Raw genomic sequence first — 25,100 nt, 5'->3', positions numbered from 1 at the left:
CAAATAATATAATAATATAATATTTTATCAGGTTGATGAATGACAAATAGAGTAACAGACCTGAATCTGCAAAATAAACTATACATAAGTATTGTCAAATTTGGATCTGAAGACACCTTGCTGCTCTACAGAAGAGGCAGATGTTGCCAGAAGCCTGAAATAATTGTGGAAAATGTGAAGAATGTGGTCTACATAACAATCATAATCAATGTAATAATCTGCAGAATATATGACTACAGTCAGGTCCATAAATATTGGGACATGGACACAATTCTAACATTTTTGGCTCTATACACCACCACAATGGATGTGAAATGAAACGAACAGGATGTGCTTTACCTGCAGACTGTCAGCTGTAATCTGAGGGTATTTACATCCAAATCAGGTGAACGGTGCAGGAATTACAACAGTTTGCATATGTGCCTCCCACTTGTTAAGGGACCAGAAGTAATGGGACAGAATAATAATCATAAATCAAACTTTCACTGTTTAATACTTGGTTGCAAATCCTTTGCAGTCAATTACAGCCTGAAGTCTGGAACGCATAGACATCACCAGACACTGGGTCTCATCCCTGGTGATGCTCTGCCAGGCCTCTACTGCAACTGTCTTCAGTTCCTGCTTGTTCTTGTGGCATTTTCCCTTCAGTTTTGTCTTCAGCAAGTGAAATGCTCAATCGGATTCAGGTCCGGTGATTGACTTGGCCATTGCAGAACATTCCACTTCTTTCCCTTAAAAAACTCTTTGGTTTCTTTTGCAGTATGCTTTGGGTCATTGTCCATCTGCACTGTGAAGCGCCTTCCAATGAGTTCTGAAGCATTTGGCTGAATATGAGCAGATAATATTGCCCAAAACACTTCAGAATTCATCCTGCTGCTTTTGTCAGCAGTCACATCATCAATAAATACAAGAGAAGCAGTTCCATTGGCAGCCATACATGCCCACGCCATGACACCACCACCACCATGCTTCACTGATGAGGTGGTATGCTTAGGATTATGAGCAGTTCCTTTCCTTCTCCATACTCTTCTCTTCCCATCACTCTGGTACAAGTTGATCTTGGTCTCATCTGTCCATAGGATGTTGTTCCAGAACTGTGAAGGCTTTTCTAGATGTCGTTTGGCAAACTCTAATCTGGCCTTCCTGTTTTTGAGGCTCACCAATGATTTACATCTTGTGGTGAACCCTCTGTATTCACTCTGGTGAAGTCTTCTCTTGATTGTTGACTTTGACACACATACACCTACCTCCTGGAGAGTGTTCTTGATCTGGCCAACTGTCGTGAAGGGTGTTTTCTTCACCAGGGAAAGAATTCTTCGGTCATCCACCACAGTTGTTTTCCGTGGTCTTCCGGGTCTTTTGGTGTTGCTGAGATCACCGGTGCGTTCCTTCTTTTTAAGAATGTTGCAAACAGTTGTTTTGGCCACGCCTAATGTTTTTGCTATCTCTCTGATGGGTTTGTTTTGTTTTTTACGCCTAATGATGGCTTGATTCACTGATAGTGACAGCTCTTTGGATCTCATCTTGAGAGTTGACAGCAACAGATTTCAAATACAAATAGCACACTTGAAATGAACTCTGGACCTTTTATCTGCTCATTGTAATTGGGATAATGAGGGAATAACACACACCTGGCCATGGAACAGCCGAGAAGACAATTTTCCCATTACTTTTGGTCCATTAACAAGTGGGAGGCACATATGCAAACTGTTGTTATTCCTACACCCTTCACCTGGTTTGGATGTAAATACCCTCAAATTACAGCTGACAGTCTGCAGGTAAAGCACATCTTGTTCGTTTCATTTCAAATCCATTGTGGTGGTGTATAGAGCCAAAAATGTTAGAATTGTGTTGATGTCCCAATATTTATGGACCTGACTGTATGTATCTGTCAGTAGGTTGAGGGTGCAAAACAATGTTCTGCAGATCTGTATAAAGGTCTTTGTTGTAATAATCTTCAGAATCAGTTTTTAAATGATAAAAATACTTCTATATTATTCAACGTCCTTCTTTATCACCACAGCTGAGATGAACAACATATGGTAGACTGTGGATGGTGATGACACTCAATTATCAACTCTCCCTCTGTAGGTCAAATTCAAGTTTTTGGATCTTCAACTTAGAACAGTTTCCACTTATGACCCACCCAAAGAACACTGTCCAACTTTGAGATGTAACACTCCCTTCAAATGCATCTGTGTGTAGAAATAAAATTCTTCAGGCATTGAATGGACACCGGGTTTGGGCATTTTGTTATCATAATAGTGGTGAGAAATCGTGTGTCCTTCTGGATCTTGAGGAAATGGCCAAAATCCATAAAGGGTCACCTTATCGCAGAGCTCAATAGCAGCACTGACCAGCATGAGCCCAGAAGACAAACGTTTGACCTTCAGCCCCTCCTCTTTCCAGTAGATTGAGAGATTCTTTAGATATTCAGGATGGAAAAAGATGATTTTGTTTGGCAAATCAAAGTCTTGTACCGAATGTAATGCTCGGAAAGAAACATGCATGTTGCTTACAAATGAAAACGCTGGTAAGATGATCATTGCAGACCCAAAGCTCTTCACAAGCTCAATGAATGATTTTCTTCTCTCAAGGAGCTTTTCAAACCTATAAGTGAAACCATAGGAAATACTGTAAGACAATCTTGAAATAGCTTGGGTTGGACGGCACTCCTCTGGTGTCGTTAGGTACGGTGCTCAATGGTAATTGAGGTAATGCAGTGAAAGGAAACCACGGCACTCGTTTAGGTAGTTTTGAAAATTTATATTTTGATATCATTTCATTATTTATTTCATCATTTATCATATCATTTTTGTTAGCATCCAGGAATGAAATATGCACAAACTGGCCAACGTTTCGGTCCTAATATGGGACCTTGGTCACGGCCTTAGTCGTGTCTTGCATGTTGCCTGTGGGATGCGCATCCCACAGGCAACATGCAAGACACGACTAAGGCCGTGACCAAGGTCCCATATTAGGACCGAAACGTTGGCCAGTTTGTGCATATTGCATACTGTAAGACAAGACCTGTGGCAAAAAGAAATACCATCTATAAAATGGATACATAGACTAAGTTGACGACAAATGGAGAATATAATTCTAACATTTATGATGTTTTCTGGTGGATTGAGCAAAAGAAAGTCTACTGGTTAATAAAGACAAATGAACTGGAGAAAACCACTGATGGACCTGGTCAATAATTGCACCAGGAAACTGTGGCTAGATTCCTCAGACTTGAGGGCCCATAGTGTTCTGAGCAAGCTACTGTAACTCTAGACTTGACAAGCCTATAATGAGGTTGCCAGGAGCCTTTCTGCTACCCAAGAAACAATGTCGAATACTGTGCAGACAGTTAGGCAGGTGTGGAAAACAGGCTCTATAGTTACGATTTCAAAATCAGGAATGATTTAAAAAATAGTGTTAATAGTTTATTTTGATCAATTAACAAAATGCTAAATGAATGAATAAGAGACATCTAACACAAATCAATATTTGGTGTGACCACCCTTTGCCTTCAGCATCAGTCCATCTAGATATACTTGCACAGTTTTTCAAGGAACTCGGCAGGGAGGTTGTTCCAAACTAGTGTTGATCACGAATATTCGAATTGCGAATTTTTATTGCGAATATTGGCACTTTGAGAATTCGCGATTATTTAAAATATAGTGATATATATTCTCGAATATTTTCGAATATTCGAGATTTTTTTGAAATCAATACACATGATCCCTTCCTGCTTCTAGCTTGTGGGCCAATGAGAAGGCGGCAATATCTTTGACTTCAGGAGTAGTGTTGATTGCGGATTTCTGTAATGCAAATCTTTGTAATGAGAATTTTCGTAATGCGAATTTTCGTAATGAGAATCAATGAGATCGTGAAAACTCAGATCCGATGGTATATTCTAACCCCCAAGCGTTCCCATGGTGACGGGGATGCTTGTCGGGGAGGAGTATGCCAAAGTGGATCAACAGTACAGATTTTTTTTAAAAATACGAATATTCTAAAAAACTACTAGCGCATGCGATCGCTACTAGCGCATGCGCATCGCATCCTGATTGAGATTCCCTTCGCTGGCTTGGCGAGTCTGGGTGATGGCCCGACCGGCTGCCCGGGTCTCTGGATGGGAGACGGGAGCAGGGGCAGCAGTGCACGCGCAGAGGGATGGATTCGACTGACAGAGAGACAGAGGGTGAGGCGGGGAGATCACGTAGGCGCCGGCGGCCGCTTTAGCCTATGAAGTAGCATGCCGTGCGCACTCCGATAATCCAGGGAGCACGCACGTGGCACGCCTATCTTACGCTCACGCACTGCGCAGTCACTGTCTCACTTCTTGTGTGTATGGTCGTGCCTTCGCCGCTCTCACCAGGCGGGAAAAGCTGCAAAAGCACTATAGCAGTCCTTCTTCTTGCTCCTCCACACCTCCATTGCTGTGTGAGGCTGAGGCCTTCCTGGCTGTGTCACTGTGTGTGCCAGCCTGCGTGCCTTGCCTTCTAGACTAGTGAACTGAAGTGTCGAGTCGACAGTGTCGCAGACAGGGCTTCAGCCACAGCCTACAGCCACTGAGCCTTGCCCTTCAGTAACAGTGTGTGTACCGTGTGGCCATTACAGTTAGGAGTGTGCAGAACAGACAGACAGTCACTGGCAGAACAGTGTGCAGGAGGAATGAGGCAGCAGACTATACAGACAGAAGAGAGGTATTTTTTTTAGTTAACTTAAGGGCCTTGCTGCTGCCTTGAATTTTCAAGGGGAGGAGGGTGTTGAGGAGTCACAAGGCTGCTGCAGCCAGTCAGGGCAGAAATTTACAAGGGGTACAAATATGGATGGGAAAAAAGACCAGGCTTATTGACCTGTCCGGCATCAGTGAAAACTCCAGCCCAACACTATATAAAAATATAACATGATCCGCAGCACCGTCAGGTGAACCTATAAAAAAAAAATATAAAAGCTGTGCAAAAACAGCCGTTTTTTCTTCACCTTGCCTCACAAAAAGTGTAATACCAAGCGTCCAAAAAGTAATTATGTACCGCAAAATGGTACCAAACTATCACATCAAAAAAAGAGACATATTGGGTATCGCTGTGTTCGTAATTACCTGGTGTATGAAAATATCACACGATCTACCCCCAGATGTATTCAGTAAAAAATAAATGAAAGCTGTGCTAAAACTGGCATTTTTAGTTCACCCTGGCTCACAAAAAGTGTAATACCAAGCGTCCAAAAAGTAATTATGTACTGCAAAATGGTACCAAACCATCACCGTAAAAAAAGAGACGTATTGGGTATCACTGTGTCCGTAATTACCTGCTGTATGGAAATATCACACGATCTACCCGCAGATGAATTCAGTAAAAAATAAATAAAAGCTGTGCTAGAACTGGCATTTTTAGTTTGCCTTGCCTCACAAAAAGTGTAATACCAAGCGTCCAAAAAGTCATATCTACCCCAAAATGGTATCTATCAAACCGTACCTTATCCCGCAAAAAATGAGCCTCTACAGAAGACGATTGGCAGAAAAAAAATAAATAATGGGTTTCAGAAAATGAAGACACACATGCCTTCTCTTCGTTCTCTACCTGCTCACCGTCACAATTGCAGTGGTGAGCAGGTGTATTTACAACTATGGCGTCTCTATTCACTTGAACAGGGAGGAAGGAGCTGTCCCATAGAAATGAATGGGATGGCTGAGGTATAATTACACCCGCTCACTTCTGCACTTGCGATGGCGAGAAAGTGAACCGAGCAGAGATTGCTGTATGTGCTCGTACGAGCACAGCCTTCTCTTCAAACAGCTGATCAACGGGGGTGGCGGGAGCCGGACCCCGGGTGATCTGGTATTGATGACTCGTCCTTGTTCTTTCAACACATCCATTATAAGAGTATTCTATGTCTGTATGTACTATTTATAGGTTCAAGTCACAACAAAGACTAGGAAAGACCTGCAGTGCTTGTCTGAACTAAGAACAAAATGTAAGTAAAATAGATAAATACAAAGAAGAGAAATCATAGTGTGGGGAGTGAAGGGGTTAGTTTGGACCAATCTTACAGAAGAGGCTCAGAGCTACTATAGAGCAAACTGCTGAAAAAAATCATGATGGCTATGATAGAAAGGTGTCAGGAAACAGTGCATCACAGGTTGTTGTGCATGGGGCAGTGTAGATGCTTAGTACATAACATTACACATATTGGACCATTGCTATTGTTGACCATTAGACTAGAGTTTCTTCTGCTCCTCTAACTCTCCTCTTTACTGACTATAATGATAGACCTGCTGCGGGTGTCCTAAGACTCCCTGGCCGTGAACTTATACTAATCAACTAAACTGCCCCCTGATGAGTCAGTTTGGTTGATTTTGTTGATGGTGGGATTGCTCTATCCAACGTCCAACTAACAGACATCTGAAATCTAAGATGTAGGCTACCTTTACTTTTTCTTACTGCACAGTTGGTGTTTGCTTAATGTGCTCAATAAAACACACGAACAGTACAACTTGTGTCTTAGATAATCAGATTGCATTTGAATAGTAATCAATGCAGTTCCCATATTTTTCCTTGAAACTGTAGATACAGTTGTCAAGTGGATATCACAAACTATGCTATCGACTTTTTGCAGCGAAAGCCAATATGAAGCGAAATCGACCCAACAAAGAAGAATGAAGAAGGCAAGAGAAAAGGTGGCTCAGGCAATGTCTGGAGCAATTTTGAAGTATGTGACGCCTTCAACATCAAGTGCAATAGAAGAAAGTCCTTCAGATATTCACCCTGGTGAATCTGAAGGGGAAATACAAGAAGAACCTTCACAAGAAGATTCAAATGAGAGAGAGCAAGAATTGGAGGATGGCAATCCATCTACTGAAATCACTGAAAATGATAACGAGGAACGAGGTTTCTTCAGAAGACCACACCAACAGGAGGAAAACTTTGATGAAGAAGAGGAGATGGATAGGCTTTCAGTTTATTTTGATGTTGCTGATTGGCCAATCCCAGTTCCAGATGACTTGAGGGTTGGTCTAATTAAGAGGGGAAGTGAACCTTTCCAAAAAACTAAGGCCCCTTTCACACGGGCGAGTATTCCGCGCGGATGCGATGCGTGAGGTGAACGCATTGCACCCGCACTGAATCCGGACCCATTCATTTCTATGGGGCTCTTCACATGAGCGGTGATTTTCACGCATCACTTGTGCGTTGCGTGAAAATCGCAGCATTCTCTATATTCTGCGTTTTTCACGCAACGCAAGCCCCATAGAAGTGAATGGGGCTGCCGTGAAAATCGCAAGCAAGTGCGGATGCGGTGCGATTTTCACGCACGGTTGCTAGGAGACGATCGGGATGGGGACCCGATCATTATTATTTTCCCTTATAACATGGTTATAAGGGAAAATAATAGCATTCTGAATACAGAATGCATAGTAAAACAGCGCTGGAGGGGTTAAAAAAAAATAAAAAAATAATTTAACTCACCTTAGTCCACTTGCTTGCGATGCCGGCATCTCCTTCTGTCTCCTTTACTGAATAGGACCTGTGGTGAGCATTCATTATAGGTCAAGGACCTTTGGTGACGTCACTCCGGTCATCACATGGTACGTCACATGATCTTTTACCATGGTGATGGATCATGTGATGACCGGAGTGACGTCATGAAAGGTCCTTTACCCAGGTCCTGAAGAAAGAATACAGAAGGAGATGCCGGGCTGTGCTATCAAGTGGACTAAGGTGAGTTAAATTATTTATTTATTTATTTTAACCCCTCCAGCGCTATTTTACTTTGAGTTCTGTATTCAGAATGCTATTATTTTCCCTTAACACCATGTTATAAGGGAAAATAATACAATCTACAGAACACCGATCCCAAGCCCGAACTTCTGTGAATAAGTTCGGGTTTGGGTACCAAACATACGCATTACAATGTTTTGCACTCGTGCGGAAAAATCGCTGGTGTTCCCGCAACGCACCTGCACATTTTCCCGCAACGCCCGTGTGAAAGAGGCCTAAAGGTCCTTTCAGTGTAGTTCAAAGAAAAGGAGAGAAATCAAAAGGGAAAAGTCAGCAGCTGACTACAGCATGGTTCTATAATACTTTGCCAAATGGCGATAAAGTTTTAAGAACATGGATGGTTTACTCGCCATCCAAAGAAAGTTTATTTTGTTTTGCTGCAGGGTGTTTGCTCTAGATGACAAGACAACTACTGGGACATCCGGCTTTGTAACCGGGTTTCAAGCATGGTGGAAGTTAAATCCAAAGGTGTCTGAGCATGAGGCTTCAGAGAATCATCTCACATGCCTGGAGAAATGGAAGACCCTGGGAGCAGGATTGAAGCTTCAAAGAACAATTGATAAAGTCCATCAGGCAGCAGTGGAGAAAGAGAGAATAAAATGGAGAGATGTTTTATACCGCCTCTAAGAAGTAACCTTGTTTCTTGCTCAACAGAATCTTCCTTTTCGTGGTCACAAAGAGGACATTACATCAGCAAACAAAGGAAATTTCATGGAATTAGTGGAGCTGCTTTCAAATTATGATCCAGTTTTAAAAGAACATTTTGTTAGACTTAAGCAGTCTGTTATATCTGGGACAAGAGTGAATTCCTATTTATCTTCAAAGATTCAAAATGAATTCATTTGCCTTTTGGGGAACCATGTCAAAGAAAAAATAGTGGCTGATATCAGGAAATCAAAGTATTTTGGGATTATTTTTGACAGCACTTCTGACATGTCCCATATTGATCAGACGTGTGAAGTAATCCGATATGTCCATATTGAAGGCAACAAAGTTGAAGTAGGAGAATCATTCTTAAGATTCTTGCCTATTGCTGGAAAGACGGCTGCTGCACTCACAGAGAATATCCTGCAACATCTGGAGAGCGATGGATTGGACATAAACCTGTGCCGCGGGCAAAGGTATGATAATGCTGCAACAATGACTGAAATTCATGGTGGTGTTCAGTCAAAGATCAGAGAGATTAATCTAAAGGCTTTGTGCCTTGTGCAAATCATTCTCTGCACCTTTGTGGAGTGCACTAGTTTGGAAGCACTTCTTCATGTGTGACTTTTTTTGGAACCTTGGAGAGAGTCTGTTCCTTCCTTTCAGTCTCACCTCATCGATGGGAAATGCTGATAGAGAATGTAGGAGTGACAGTCAAAAAGACTTCCCCAGACAAGATGGAGTGCCCATTAATATACCATCGGATTGGAGTTTTCTCCAATCCGATGGTATATTTTAACTTGAAGCGTCCCCATCACCATGGGAACGCCTCCATGTTAGAATATACGATCGGATTTGAGTTAAATCGTGAAAACTGACCGGCAGAAGGTCAGATACCCTGTTAGTCTGTTTGGAAAAGGGGAGATGTATGGCGAAACTAACCTCGCCACTGGGTTTTGGAGGGGCCTGGTTGCCAGCCTCTTGCCCCAGGATTATGGGCCCTCTCATCAGCCATACTTCCTTTGTTCACAAAGGACTTTTATTAACTTTTGAACCCCTGGTCTAATTTGTGCCATTTTGGGATATGTTAAATGTCTATGTGTACTGTAAAGGGTGGGACATTGTATGTTTGAGTGGTGATGTCTGTCCTGTTGTTTCTATATGTGTATTGGCGATTTCCCTTTGTCCTGAGAGATAATTGACTTACTCCTCGGTTGTCTCCAGGACAGAGGACATTGTGTATTCTCCTGCCTGTGATAATTACATCAACCCATTGTACCATAATTATATCACCGGCGGAGGGGAGGATTTTGTGTGGGAGTGTTTTACTGTATTGTACATGGTTATTGGTTGTTTTCACAAAACCCTGTGGGTGGTACTGATGTGTACCAATCAGGCTGTGAAACCAGTGAAGGCAAATTTTGAAAAGTTGGCCTCAACACTTGAAACACTGTGTGATCCCAAAGAAAATTTGGAGACAAGAGGATAACCCCAGATTTTGCTGTCTGCTGTATGTGACTTTTCATTTTTGAGCTACCTTTCTTTCTGGTGTGAAGTTCTGAAGAAATTAATCTCACACAAAAGTACTTGCAAACGGTTGGAATGAGCCTGGATATGTGCATTGTGAAGCTCCAGGCTTTAAAATGTTTTCTTGAAGATCACAGAAATGAAATTGTGGAGAGGGCCGTTCATTATGCAACTGTTACGAGTGAGAAAATTTAAATTTCTATGGAGAGATGAGGGAGGGTAAGAAAAAGAATGCCAGGAGAGATTGCAAAGGATGCAATTCTTAAATTGCCAGAGGAGGTGAAAAGAGCTATGTTGGAATGTCTTGATTGCTTCAGTCAAGAGTTGGAGATTCGTTCTAAAGCAATAGATGAAATTGCATCAATCTTTGCTGTTATTCAGCCAAACACATTGCTTGTTGCATCCGAAGAAGGAGTTAGGAAATATATTCCAAAACTGATTCAAATTTTTGGTGAATTCTGTGATGAAGATATCAGTGTGGAAATTGGACGACTGCGGAGGCATTTGCAGGCTGCCAAAATCAGCATTGAAGAGGCAAAGAAATGGACAGGGTTGCAATTTCTGGAGTTTATTGTGAAATGGGATTTTTGAGAATCTCTACCAAACTTCTTACTGTGCTTTAGATTCTTTCTGACTGTCTGTGTATCTATTGCTTCATGTGAAAGAAGTTTTTCCAAATTGAAATTGATAAAGAATTACTTACACTTAACTATGAGCCAGACAAGATTGACAAATCTGGCTTTACTTTCAATTGAACATGAATATGCAAAGAAGATGAATTTTGATGAGGTCATTGATCGTTTTGCAGAAATTAAGGCACGACAGAAGAGTCTGTAAAGGCAGAATGTTAAGATTGGATTTTGCGTTTTTTTCTTCTTCATAAAATGCACTTAGAGAGGACCTGTTGCCTGAAAGCAACATGTTATAGAGCAGGAGAAGCTGAGCAGATTGATATATAGTTGAGTTGCAAAAGATTCAGTGAAACCTGTGTTTTATACATTTATATTTTTGAAGCCCTGTGAAGATCTACCAGTACAGGGAGGAGGTGATTGATAGCACTGTATGTATTACTGTGCATAGAGAGATAGCTGCCAGTCACTGGTAACTCCTCTCCTCCTCCATGTACTGATAGATGTTCACAGAGGTGGAAAAAAATAATATATAAATAAATAAATTACAAGTTTTACTAAAACATTTCCAAGAAAATGATATATCAATTAGCTTGGCTTCTCTTAATGAGGTGCTTTCAGACTGCATTGCATTTTTTGGTGACAGGTAGGGTTGAGCGAACCCGAACTGTAAAGTATGGGTTCGTACCGAACTTTACGGTGTTCGGCACCCGAACCCGCACATTTCAGTAAAAGTTCGGGTTCGGTGTTCGGGCAATATTAATATACCATCGGATTGGAGTTTTCTCTATCCGATGGTATATTTTAACTTGAAGCATCCCCATCACCATGGGAACGCCTCCATGTTAGAATATACCATCGGATTTGAGTTAGATCGAGAAAACTCAGATCCGACAGTATATTCTAACACAGAGGCGTTCCCATAGTGATGGGGACGCTTCAAGTTAGAATATACTGAGAACTGTGGACATAACGGCCCCCTGCTGCCTGGCAGCACCTGATCTCTTACAGGGGGCTGTGATCCGCACAATTAACCCCTCAGGTGCCGCACCAATGATGGGGGGGTTGTTAACCAATGATTTTAATTAGGGGGGGGAGAGGGGAGGCCGCAATGGACACCAATGATTTTAATAGGGGGTGGGTGGAGGTGGGGGGGCCGCACTACCCCCCCATCATATATTCTAACCCCTCCCTATTAAAATCATTGGTGGCTAGTGCGGCCCCCCCACCTCTACCCACCCCCTATTAAAATCATTGGTGTCCATTGCGGCCTCCCCTCTCCCCCCCTAATTAAAATCATTGGTTAACAACCCTCCCATCATTGGTGTGGCACCTGAGGGGTTAATTGTGCGGATCACAGCCCCCTGTAAGAGATCGGGTGCTGCTAGGCAGCAGGGGGCAGTTATGTACACAGTTCTTAGTATATTCTAACTTGAAGCGTCCCCATCACTATGGGAACGCCTCTGTGTTAGAATATACTGTCGGATCTGAGTTTTCACGATCGCGAAAACTCAGATCTGAAAAAGCTAATACTATTATTTTCCGTTATAACCATGTTATAACGGAAAATAATAAAGTGAAGTTCGGGTCCCCATTGACTTTAATGGGGTTCGGGTTCGGGTCCAAGTTCGGATCAAGTTCGGGTCCCGAACCCGAACTTTTTTTTACAGTTCGGCCGAACTCCTCGAACCCAAACATCTAGGTGTTCGCTCAACTCTAGTGACAGGTCCTCTTTAAAGGGAACCTGTTGAAAATGGTGTTTCAGCTGCAGGCAGCATGTTATAGAGCAGGATGAGCTGAGCAGATTGATATATCGTTTTGGGCGAAAAGACGCAGTAAAACTTCTTACATTATCCAGGACCAGTAATTTATCCATTTAAAGTCCTGCTCATTCTGGGCTTTGAAGTCATGGAGGCGGTTCCAATCAGTGATTTACAGCCTGTCCTCTGACTGTATACAGAGAGCTGTCAATCACTGATAGGACCGCCTCCTGCATTTCAAAGCCCAGAATTAGCAGGAATTTAAATGTATAAATTACAAGTTTTAAAGAATATTTTCCCATAAAACTATTTATCAGTCTACTCAGCTCCTCCTGCTCTATAACATACTGCCTGTAGCTTGCATTGTATTTCCATGGTGACAGAGTCCTTTTAAATTTTCATTTACCAGCAATTTTCTGTTTACTAGCAATACAAAATGTTATTTCAAACAAAATAAATATTTCAGTATTCAGTACTCAGTATTTTAAATGTAAAAATAAAGTTTCTTATGGTTTCGGCGGGGAGAGCCAGAGAAAGTACCCGCCCCGGGTGCCAAATATCCTAGGCACACCACTGGTGATCACCCCAAATATTGATTGGATTTAGATTTCTCTTCTGTTCATTCACTTTGCTTTTGTTAATTGATAAAAATAAACTAGTAACACTTTGTCACGAATACAGGGGAGGGAAGGGACACAGAAGTAGGTCTCAAGGCTAGGGAGAGGGAAAAAGCCACCTCCTAGGAAGCCCTTAAACCTGTCCCTGACTGCTGTCAGTATGTATAGATCCTGAAGGTGGAAAATACATACACCGTAACCCTGACCCTAGGAGCACTGAAATGCCCTAGGTAGTGGCAGGGAATGAGACTACTGATTCCTACCCAGGTGAACGAACCATCGTCTCCCTGAGGCCTAGTAACAACATGCACAGGTGAAACAACCAAATACAAAGAGCAGTACAACTTATCTTATAGAAAATGGATGAGCAGTAACACAGGTAAGGTCCACACACCAACTCTTCCAAATCCAAACAGAGAATATGATCCGCATGGTATGAAGTGTGAAACCAACCTAAGTAGGGATTGCAGTAATGACCACAGGCTGCACCTGACAAGAGGCATAGTCATTACCAAACCAATACAATGAGAATCAAGAAACTGTCAGTTGCTAGCAGCTATTCGTGAGGTTCCGTTCGGAGTTTGGAGCATTCCCTTGTATGCCGTTACAATTGGTGGCAGCAGTGGGATATGCAGGGAATTGCGAGCCCAGTCTCCATTCCCCAGCTGCAGTGTGATATATAGGGAATTGGGAGCCCAGTCTCCATCCCCCAGCGGCCGTGTGATGTACAGGGAATTGGGAGCCCAGTCTCCATCCCCCAGCGGCAGTTTAACGCACCAGGGGGAGACAGTAAGCCCCACAACCGTGCAGATGGGACCGTGGTCTCTGCACTCACACCACAGGGGGTAGGGACAGTCAGTCCTGTCCCCCAGCAACAGGGCTATTTAGCCAAAGGGGAGACAGTCGGTCTCCCCCCACAGCAGCATGGTGGTCTATCTAAAGGGGAGACAGTCGGTCTCTCCCTACAACAGCAGAGCAGTGTATCTAAAGGGGAGACAGTCGGTCTCCCCCTCCAACAACCAGGCTCCAAACAGGCTACTTCCGTGGTAGCGCTGGCACCAAGGCAGAGTACCGCTGGTCTCTGCCCACTCAGCAACCCACCAAGGCAGTCTACCAATCCCCCACACAGCTGTAGTGAGGCACCTGGACATGGACAAGTTTATCCCTTGCTCAAGTGTAGTAACCATTTGTTGTGGGTGGGCTGTACTGCTGTTTCTGTTTTGTGGGTGGACTGCTGGACTAACAAGGGCACTGACCGGCAGAAGGTCAGATACCCTGTTAGTCTGTTTGGAAAAGGGGAGATGTGTGGCGAAACTAACCTCGCCACTGGGTTTTAGAGGGGCCTGGTTGCCAGCCTCTTGCCCCAGGATTATGGGCCCTCTCATCAGCCATACTTCCTTTGTTCACAAAGGACTTTTACTAACTTTTGAACCCCTGGTCTAATTTGTGCCATTTTGGGATATGTTAAATGTCTATGTGTACTGTAAAGGGTGGGACATTGTATGTTTGAGTGGTGATGTCTGTCCTATTGTTTCCATATGTGTATTGGCGATTTCCCTTTGTCCTGAGAGATAATTGACTTACTCCTCGGTTGTCTCCAGGACAGAGGACATTGTGTATTCTCCTGCCTGTGATAATTACATCAACCCATTGTACCATAATTATATCACCGGCGGAGGGGAGGATTTTGTGTGGGAGTGTTTTACTGTATTGTACTTGGTTATTGGTTGTTTTCACAAAACCCTGTGGGTGGTACTGATGTGTACCAATGTTATATAAGATCAATAAAACGCACAGCTCTGGGTGACCACTGCTTGACCCTCAACAAGGAGCCTCGTCTCGTACTTGGGGGGATTCACTGTATGCTGTTAGAGACTGATTGCTAGGAGTGTAAGCCGCTTGGGTGCGTTTCCTATTCGTCTGCTAGCAGCTATTCGTGAAGTTCCGTTCAGAGTTTGGAGCATTCCCTTGTATGCCGTTACAGTCAGTTAACCTCATGTGAAGTCAGTCTCTCTGATCTTCTAACCTCTGTCACAGAAGGTATCATGACAGTACCCCCACCTTCTATGGGTGACCTCCGAACACCCAGGACCGACCTTATCCGGATTAGCCCTGTGAAAGGCTTTCACAAGGCAACTGGCATTAATGTCGGCCGCTGGAACCCACATTCTCTCCTCTGTACCATAACCCTTCCAAGGAACGAGATACTGGAGGGATCTACGGGGAATTCGGGAGTCCACTATCCTGGCGATCTGAAATTCAAGATAACCGTCCACCATGACAGGAGGGGGTGGCAGGGAGGACGGTTCAGCAGGTTCAACATATATAGAGGAGAGAATATTTAAAAGAAGAAAAACTGCTACAAGAGGACATAGTTTTAAATTAGAGGGGCAAAGGTTTAAAAGTAATATCAGGAAGTATTACTTTACTGAGAGAGTAGTGGATGCATGGAATAGCCTTCCTGCAGAAGTGGTAGCTGCAAATACAGTGAAGGAGTTTAAGCATGCATGGGATAGGCATAAGGCCATCCTTCATATAAGATAGGGCCAGCGGCTATTCATAGTATTCAGTATATTGGGCAGACTAGATGGGCCAAATGGTTCTTATCTGCTGACACATTCTATGTTTCTATGTTTCTTCAGTAATGATTTGTGGAAAACATTATGAATCTTTGAAGCCTGCGGAAGGTGAAGACAAAAGGCTACCGGGGTAACAATGGCAGAGATCTTATATGGACCAATAAACCTTGGGCCCAACTTCCATGAAGGTACGTTCAACTTAATGTTTCTTGTGGACAGCCACACAGAATTTCCCACTCTCAGGTCCGGACCACTCATACGTCTCTTGTCAGGAATTTGTTTATACTTCTTGCCCATCTTTTTCAGATTATTTTGAATTTTCCGCCAAATATATGACAAAGAAGAGGAAAATCTTTCCTCTTCAGGTACACCAGAAGTCTCAGTACTAGAAAATGTGCCAAACTGTGGATGGAACCCATATGCCCCAAAAAACAGTGACTTATCAGTGGACTCCTGCCTACAGTTATTTATGGCGAACTCGGCCAAAGACAAAAAAGACCACTCCTCCTGATTCTCTAAAACAAAACATCTCAGATAAGTCTCCAGATTCTGGTTAGTGCGCTCAGTCTGTCCGTTCGACTGAGGGTGAAAGGCCGAAGAGAAGGACAATTTTACCCCCAAGCGAGTGCAAAATGCCTTCCAGAATCTGGAAACAAACTGAGTCCCCCTATCAGACACCACATAAGAGGGAATACCATGAAGCTTCACGATGTTGTCAACAAACACTTGTGTGATAGTTTTAGCATTAGGTAGCCCTGGTAATGCTGTAAAGTGTGACCTCTTACTGAAGAGATCAACAACCACCAGAATCACAGTTTTTTCTGAGGAATTCGGCAAATCTGTGATAAAGTCCATGGACAAATGAGTCCAAGGTCTGGACGGGATGGAAAACGGAAGTAGAGATCCTGAAGTCCGAGTATGTGTCACCTTAGCATGTGCACAAGTACTACAGGCTGACACATAGCCCTCCACACATTTACTCAACCGCGGCCACCATAATCTACGAGAGATAAGATCGACCGTGGATCTGCTCCCAGGGTGTCCTGTAAGAACTGTACAGTGATGTTCCTCGAACACCTTGTGCTGTAATTCAGAAGGAACAAACAACTAGCCTATTCCTACTTTTATCTATGCCCCCGTTACGCCAGAAATCTAACTTTTATAATATGCTAATTAGCCTCTGGGTGCAGAGGGGGGGGGGGGGGGGGGGAGTTGTTTCTGCTACTAGAGGCTCAGTTCTCCCATCTTTGTCACCTCCCTCCAAGTCCTTATTGACAGGGCCAGGCAGCGCTCGCATCCATCTGCAAGCCCTGTGCTCTGGTGAAATCTCGCGCCGTTCAGTATGAACTGCGCAGGCGCGGTGAGGAAGCTGGCAGCCTACATCTGTTGCCTACATCATAATTTCTTTCAGCAGCCGAGAGTTTCTTAGAGAAGAAAGCACATGGGCACCATTTACTATGTGAAGGACCCTGCGACAAGATTGCTCCTACCCCTACCTCGGATGCGTCAACCTCCACAATAAATGGCTGTGACACATTCACCTGCACCAGTATAGGAGCAGAAGCAAAACATTGCTTTACCTTTAGCGCTCTCCCTGCCGTAAACCATGGAATTTTGTCTTGGCCTGAGAGATCTGATCAGGGTCATCGTAAATAACACCCAAGGCTCTAAAAAATTCATCTACCGACCGGAGGGACTGTGATCCGGTCGGCAGAGAAAAAGCCCAAGACTGGGCGTCACCTTTAAGCAATGAAATCATCATACCCACACATTTAATAGAAATTTGTGGCACACAGCTTTTTTTGTCTGCAATTTATGTCATTTTATTCATGTTATATCACATGATCCAGTAATATCTCAGAAGCAAAACTTAATCACATGTATTCGATTTGGCGACCGGACGTTTCGGCCTGTCAAGGCCTTCCTCGGCGGTCTATTATTTTAATGAGGCTCTTACGGTCAAGTAGCGGTTGACCGTAGGAGCCGCATTGAGATAATAGACCGCCGAGGAAGGCCTTGACAGGCCGAAACGTCCGGTCGCCAAATCTAATACATGTGATTCATTTTTGCTTCTGAGATATTACTGGATCATGTGATATAACATGAATAAAATGACATAAATTGTAGACAAAAAAAGGCGTGTACCACAAATTTCTATTAAATTGACTATGACTGACAAGTCCTTGCTGGCACTGGCAATTATGGTGTGCGGTGCTCTACCTCAACAGCATACCCACACATTGACTGTCCCCAGAAGAGTACGGATGGCGCTTAAAGTACAATTTACACGACTTCCTGAACCGAATGAAATTGTCAGGGCAGGCCAGGTACCTTAGGTTCAGGGCAGGCCAGGTACCCACCACCAGAACCAGCCGCCTGTGGTCTCTGGATCTGCAAGACGGTCGCACAGAGGTCAGCTACCTCCAAAGACAGACCCTGCAGCTGTCCGATCAGTGCAGACATAGGATCCATAGCTGCACTGATCCAAACAAAATGGCAGTTTTGCCGGTTGATAATGTCATGAATACAGGGAAAGGGAGGGACACAGAACTAGGCCTCAAGGCTAGGGAGAGGGAAAAGGTCACCTCCTAGTAAGCCCCTAAACCTGGCCCTGACTCCTGTCAGTATGTTGCAGTATGTTTGGAAAATACATACGCCGGAACCTAGACCCTAGGAGCCCTGAAATGCCCTAGGTAGTGGCAGGGAATGAGACTACTGGTTCCTTCCCAGGTGAACAAACCAGCGTCTCCCTGAGGCCTAGTATCAACATGCACAGGGGAAAAAAACAAATACAAAGAGCAGTACAATTTATCTTATAGAAAATGGATGAGCAGGAACAGAGGTAAGGTCTACACACCAACTCTTCCAAATCCAAGCAGAGAATATCGACCGCATTGTATGAAGTGTGAGACCAAACTAAGTAGGAAATGCAGTAATGGCCATGGGCTGCACCTGACAAGAGGTGTGGTCATTACCAAACCACAACACCGAGAATCAAGAGACTGTCAGTTAACCTCAAGTGTAGTCAGTCTCTCCGATCTTCGAACCTCTGTCACAGAAGGTACCGTGACACACTTCCATATATGAATCATGAAAGCATTCTTACTTTGCAGCATTTTTGCACACCTGTCTAAAATATTTGCACATCTTGTGAATCTGGATCTAACCCTGCCAATGTGCAATGTTTTTCTTTTTTATGAAGCCAAATTTGTCACATAGACAGAAAAGAGGCATGATAGATTGCTTAGTCAGTGTTCATGCCAATTAATGTGAACTATTCATTCTCCTCCACATGATCCAGCACCATTGTTTTCTCATTTCATATACAGAAAAGTGTCCATCTCACCTGGTATTCAGAATACTTGGGTTTGCACTCACAAAATCAGACTTGGTTCCAATATCATCTACTATGGTCATAGGTGGCAAATTAAACCTGTAACGGAAGGCACAACTTTAAACAAGAGGAGGAGATGATCTCAAAGGAGAATTATACTTTTATGAGAGGACCAAGTAGATAGGTTTAGACAGCAATGGAAGAAGAGATGAAAAGAAAAAGAAGCCAGGCAATTGACAAAAGTTATGCACATGAAATTGAGAAGACCTGAACACAAATAACTAGTAGCTGAGTCTTAAAAGAGTTGTCCTAATTGGACATCCTCTCTAAATGTCCTAAGTTTCCAATACACATGAGATAACTGTCACCCAAACCCACCAATTATGGTACGACCAGCTGACCATTTAATGTGTATATGGATCTCCAGATTGCCCCAAATGACAGATGCCAGGGGACATCAGGATGGGGAAGTTGGATTTACAATACCCAATCCTTTTTCTCTTGGGGAGATAAACCATTGCCAGATTTATATGGTTCAGCTAGGAACCACGGGGACATGTTAATGGGGAACATGAGAGAAATAACTATCAAAAGTGCATGGTCACCTTCTGTAGGACATGTGGACATCATTAAATAGTAACCTTGTTTAAGACCACCCTTTCTTAGGCAAAGCAATGAGCTACTACAATGAGTAAACTCTCCTCTTGAGGATCATGCAACCTGTTCCCATGGCCTCAGGGTTTTAACAGACCACCTGTTAGAGGGGGTGTTCATTTCAAAAGTCTCAGAATAGATGATAGAATGGATAGTTTGAATACTGGCCAGGTGTCTTCATAAGGTTCACACATCCGGTCCCTGGAGAACCTGGTGTAGGACAGAGGAGCAGCCACTACACTTCAGTCCACCAAGCAGAATACAGTTTGTACTAGTGCCAGTTCCTCACCTAAACACAAAATCCATTTTGTCAATTTCTCTCCCACAAGAACTGTTTTGTAAAATTCCTCCATTCCCAACCACAGCGCAAGTGTCGAAGGGTTTAGAGGTGAATGGAGATGTCTGTAATAGAAGGGTTAACAATAAGGGGTGTTGTAGCATAGAACATGTAATACGAGCATCATTATAAGGACATTCCAGGGGGTCCACCTCTACCTAAGCACAGAGTATACAGACTCTAAATGGTGATGCACTGGAGCTTTCACTCCTCTCTGACCTATAGAGGAAATGGACCATAGCCCTGATCTTCTCTTTTCTTCCTCTGGACTTTTTAACTGCATAAACGGATCTCAAAACCAGAAAGTCACAAAGCAAGTATGAAACAGGCCTAAGATGGAAATTACACCGGGGAGTAGATTTGTCCATCTGCAGCATTAAGAAATCATTGAGCACCTTCCTCAGTTCATACAGGTGGTCTCTCCCTATGCTCAGCTCACAGAAGTTTGGCGGAAACCATGTGGGATCAGGGTTTTATAGGGCTCTCCCTAGCTGTGACATCACAGGGGGATGGCTACCTGAGGATTGGCTGGCTGCATGACATTATGGACGAACTCATGTTCCTGGGTTTCTCTCCTCTACAATTACTTTCACTTTCTAACATGTGCAGCTGCCATTTGAGGAAATTTGGATTAGTTTAGGATTACGCTTTGGATGCTTCACTCAACACTGGTATTTGGTGACCAGCAATTTATGTGACTTCACCTTGAATGAAGTGAGCATTCCTACTGAGAACATGCTCGTGCCTGAATGGGTGACCCTCCCTCCCCCATTGTGTTCATAAGTGAACCTTGGTCGGCTGGTAAAAAAAATAAAATACTAATCAAGGCTCACCTAGATATGTGACTAATTCGGTCCTCTCTTTATCTCCTCTTGTTCTGGTTACTTGTGTTTGACCCTGACTCTGACCTTAACCATGCTATTTACTTCTGCCCTTGCTTTTCTCCTCCGAATCTGTAATCTGGTATTAGTCATCTAGTCTAATTTGTAATTTTACACTACACTTTGCTTAAATCTTCATCTTATTCCTAGCAGAGCACCTGCCACCAGTTGGTGACTACTCATTGGTCCGAGACCCAGTAATCTAACTGGAAAAGTCTTCATCTCAGTTGGTGGTGGTGGTAGTGGGGGGTTAGAGTAAAGAACAGGGACATTCTTTAGACTCTGCAGCTACGCTTCTCTCAGATAAGAATCACAACAAGGCTGAGTCTTGACCAGGAGACACATCTGATCTGTGAAACTTACCGGTGGGAGCATTTGGAAAATGTTTTCATTGATCGTTACATTCTTAGTGCTTGTCTCAAATTGCAGATTTTGGCCAAGAGGAGTGTTCTGCTGGCTGACTATTAACATGTCAGGTGCATTACAACAGCTTCTGAACTTTAACCTGTAAATGAATCAGAATAGGACAAGAATTAAAAAAGAAAAAAAAAGCATTCTAAATGGAAAGATCTAGATCTAGAATATAAAACAGGCTGGAGTTCCAGGTTGAGGAACGTATCCTATACAATGATGGGGTGATCTGATTATTATTTATTATTAAAGCGCCATTAATACCATAGCGCTGTCCATATGATAAGGGGTATACATACATAATACAGACAATTGCACTAAGCATAAACAAGACAAGTTACAGACTGGTACAGAAGGATCTACATGGTATGGGAGAAGGACACAGTAGGTGCGGGTGAAGCTGGTCATGGCGGTATAGAGGAAGCAGGGTTACTGGTTGTAGGCTTGTCTGAAGAGGTGGGTTTTAGGTTTCTTTTGAAGGAATCCACTGTAGGTGAGAGTCTGATATGTTGGGGTAGCGAGTTCCAGAGTGTGGGGGATGCACAGGAAATATCTTGGAGGCGATTGTGGGAAGAGATGATAAGAGGAGAGAGGGAGGTCTTGTGAGGATGGTGAGATGTGATCTGGAGAGTAGAGTGGAGAGTTTTTCTTCTGTAATGGTGGTGAAGCGGGTTTTGGGAGAAGAGGACTGAGCAGTTGTGTAGAGGGTCTCTGAGGACTGTGTACTGAGGCTTTCTCTGATGTTGACTATCTTTTATTTAAATTATAAAGCAAAGTCCTCAGCTGAGTTGAGAGGAGAGGGTTGGGGCGCTGGGGGACGGAGAAAGGAGTTACAATTGTTAAAAAGTTGTTTAGGGTTGTTGGCCAGGGAAGATATGAGAGATTAGAAGTCGCCTGTTTTGCATCAGTGAGGAGGGATTGCTTGTATGCGGTGAATTGATCCTTAGAATGGGATTTCTTCAATCGCCGCTCAGCAGCCCTGGAAGCTTGTCTGAGTTTTTTGGTCAGGTTGGTGTGCTAGGGTTGTCTGTCGATTTTTTGGGTTTTGTTGTGTGTGAGGGGGGCAACAGTGTCCAGAGCTGTACTTATTGTGGTGTTATATAGGGTGGTGGCAGCATCTGGGTCTTGGAGGGAAGAGATAGTAGAGAGTGGCAAAAGAGAGTCAGAAAGCAAGCAAAAGTCGAGATGTTTAAGGTTCCTGCGGGGTTGTGCTATCACCCACTTATGGCTTTCAGTATCCCATTGTCTGCATATATTGATCACTGGGAAATTTTTGGCATAATAGATATAAAATCTGGGCTGTTGTGAGCACAGGAAACAATCAGCCTTCAATAACAACAGAATGGGGAATTGGTTGGCCAACAAAGATATGCTAAGTGATATTCTGTAAAACTTTCTGTCACTTCTCATTATTGTCATACCCATCTAGAGACTCACAACTCTAGGGATTAAGGACCCCATGTCTCCATGCCGGCCCCTTGTGGCACATCACTTGTCAATGTTTTTCAGCTGGAAAAGTAGTCATTAAGTGGCTTTACCTTGTTCTTATAGTTCAGAAGGGGCATGATGGGATATAACTGTTTAGAAATGTCCTACATAGCAGCCTCATACTTAAGATCAGCATAGCCCCCCATTACGGTACTGGGTCCAGCCCAGTGCAATCATCTTAGTGTACTTTCACACTAGCGTTATTCATTTTCCAGCATTAAGTTCCGTCCTAGGGGCTCAATACCGGAAAAGAACTGATCAGTTTTATCCCCATGCATTCTGAATGGAGAGCGATCCGTTCAGGACGCATCAGGATGTCTTCTTTTTTTATTTTTGTTTTATATTTGATTGCACAAATAATCCACTTTAATACACAAAGCATAAATAATCCAAGAAGCACAGTTAGGCTCCATTCACACGTCCGCAACGTGTTTTGCGGATCCAAAAAACACGGACAGTGGCAATGTGCGTTCCGCATTTTGCGGACCGCACATTGCGGACCGCACATTGCCGGCCCTAATAGAATATGACTGTTTTTGTCCGCAATTGCGGACGAGAATAGGACAAGTTCTATTTTTTTGCGGAATGGAAGTGCGGACCCGGAAGTGCGGATCCGCAATTCCGTGTCCGGGCAGCACATCGTGCTGCCCCATAGAAATGAATGGATCCGCAATTCCGTTCCGCAGAATGCGGAACGAAATTGCGGACGTGTGAATGGAGCCTAAATGTGGTGGTTTCACTTTAAACTTTTCAAAGTAAAATGAGAAATGTCCAAAAGTCAGATCAGAAGCCAAGAGAAGCAAGGGGAGTGCCCCGACTGCTAACTTTTACCATTAGACGTGTGTGGTTTTTTTATAGTTTTTTTTTATGAATCATTTTTATTAGTTTTCTTTTTGACACAAAAGGAAGATGAAGATAAAAAAAGGAGAACAATACCTTCCAGAGTGATTTGTACATTAAAGGGAATCTGTCACCTGGTTTGACCATATTAAGCTCTCACCATTGCCATGTTTAATAAAATACCTTCTCTCCTGCAGTGGTTTTCTTTCTTATATTCATGCTTTCACCTGTGCGATCCAACCGCTCCTGAGGGCAACAGCCTCAAAAGTGTCACTGGGCATGCGCCGAGCCCAGTGACATCTTCTTATCGCTGTTGCCCTCAGGAGCGGTTGGATCGCACAGGCGCAAGCAGTAGGCTGGACTGCGCCTGCGCGAGATTTCAGACGGAGGAATTGAAGATTCCAGGTGCATGGCTTGAATTAATTAGTTGACGTAGCAGAGGGGACATTAAACTAGGGTGTGGGGCGATACTGCATAACGAGGAGGCGTGCTTGGGCTCTAAATTAAGGCGGTCTAGGCACTGCAGGGGGGCGTTACTGGGCTCAGAGGGGTATGAATAACGCCCCTCTGGGCACCTTCATGGTTCATTTGCATAATACAAAAATAGCATTTTTTTAGCAAAATTAAAGCATGAATATAAGAAAGAAAACCACTGCAGGAGATAAGGTATTTTATTAAACATGGCAATGGTGAGAGCATAATATGGTCAAACCAGGTGACAGATTCCCTTTAACTCCCTTTTGGGTATATATATATATATATATATAGAGTAAAACCAATACACTATAATAATATTACATATAACATGACATATCACAGTACATATGTGAACACCCCCCCCCCCCCCCCCCAATTGTCTCGAGGGGGCCTGGCCACCCTAAATTATGGGTATAACTAACATGCGCTCCACAAAAAAATTTAAATAAAATTCTATCACCGATTATCCACGAGGACCATATTTTTTCCCACTTCGCTATCTGCTGTGGGCTCGGTGAGGCACACCTCTCATAGTTCTTAACCCTACCGACCAGAGAGAACCAATCCGAGAAACTGGGGTGTCACTCTGAGCCCCAATCTCTAACAATGGTAAGTCTAGCTAATAGTAGTGCTTTCGACCAAAGAAGGTCCTCATGCATATGGGAGCTAATAGAGGGTTGAACAAATCCGAATATTGCTGTTTCTACGTTGAGTGTAGGCCTGAGCGTAGTTCTATGCTCAAGTGCCTCAAATTCCTTGCCCCAAAAAACACAGATCACCGGGCATGCCCAAATCATATGTAAAAAATCAGATAATAATATAGGCGATGAAGTATGCTGAATTGCACTAGCCTATGATTACTCGTTAACGAGGATTTCTTAATATTTTTGTAGATTTGCTTCCTATTAATAGTAGTATTCATACCAGGTTCTTGTGCCCACCTTGCTTCACTCTTAAATTTAATGATACTTACTAAACTTTTTATTAGTTTCCTATAAATTTGTGCAGTGGATACCTTACCATCCTTAACTGTGTAACAAAAGTCCATGAAATCATGGGCCTTAACTTGTAAATATTTTTTGTCTGTCGTGCATAAAAAAGCATTCTTTATTTGGCTATATCTATATACAGTATAGTGAGTGAACTACT

General features: G+C 43.3%; 1 protein-coding gene across 1 annotated transcript; it reads right to left on the bottom strand.

Moving 5' to 3' along the window:
* Positions 1-2,135: 2,135 nt before the first annotated feature.
* On the bottom strand, positions 2,136-22,711 carry LOC120990423 (alpha-2,8-sialyltransferase 8F-like). The gene is made up of 4 exons (XM_040419253.1): positions 22,685-22,711; positions 19,807-19,919; positions 18,876-18,962; positions 2,136-2,610 (listed from the first exon to the last, which is right to left on the bottom strand). The coding sequence occupies exons 1-4, from the start codon at positions 22,709-22,711 to the stop codon at positions 2,136-2,138; spliced, it is 702 nt and encodes a 233-aa protein (XP_040275187.1).
* Positions 22,712-25,100: the final 2,389 nt, after the last annotated feature.

This window comes from Bufo bufo, chromosome 1 (assembly GCF_905171765.1).
Source record: "Bufo bufo chromosome 1, aBufBuf1.1, whole genome shotgun sequence".
Taxonomy (NCBI): Eukaryota; Metazoa; Chordata; class Amphibia; order Anura; family Bufonidae; genus Bufo; species Bufo bufo.
This window is presented reverse-complemented; position numbering and strand designations above follow the sequence as displayed.

What these genes read in the sequence shown, in the direction of transcription:
- LOC120990423 (XM_040419253.1), bottom strand. Translation starts at nt 22,711, where the DNA reads ATGCCCCTTCTGAACTATAAGAACAAG. An exon ending in TTCTGAACTATAAGAACAAG is followed by an intron (nt 19,920 to 22,684) that starts GTAAAGCCACTT and finishes CTTCTATTACAG; the next exon opens with ACATCTCCATTCACCTCTAA. An exon ending in AAAATGGATTTTGTGTTTAG is followed by an intron (nt 18,963 to 19,806) that starts GTGAGGAACTGG and finishes CTTCCGTTACAG; the next exon opens with GTTTAATTTGCCACCTATGA.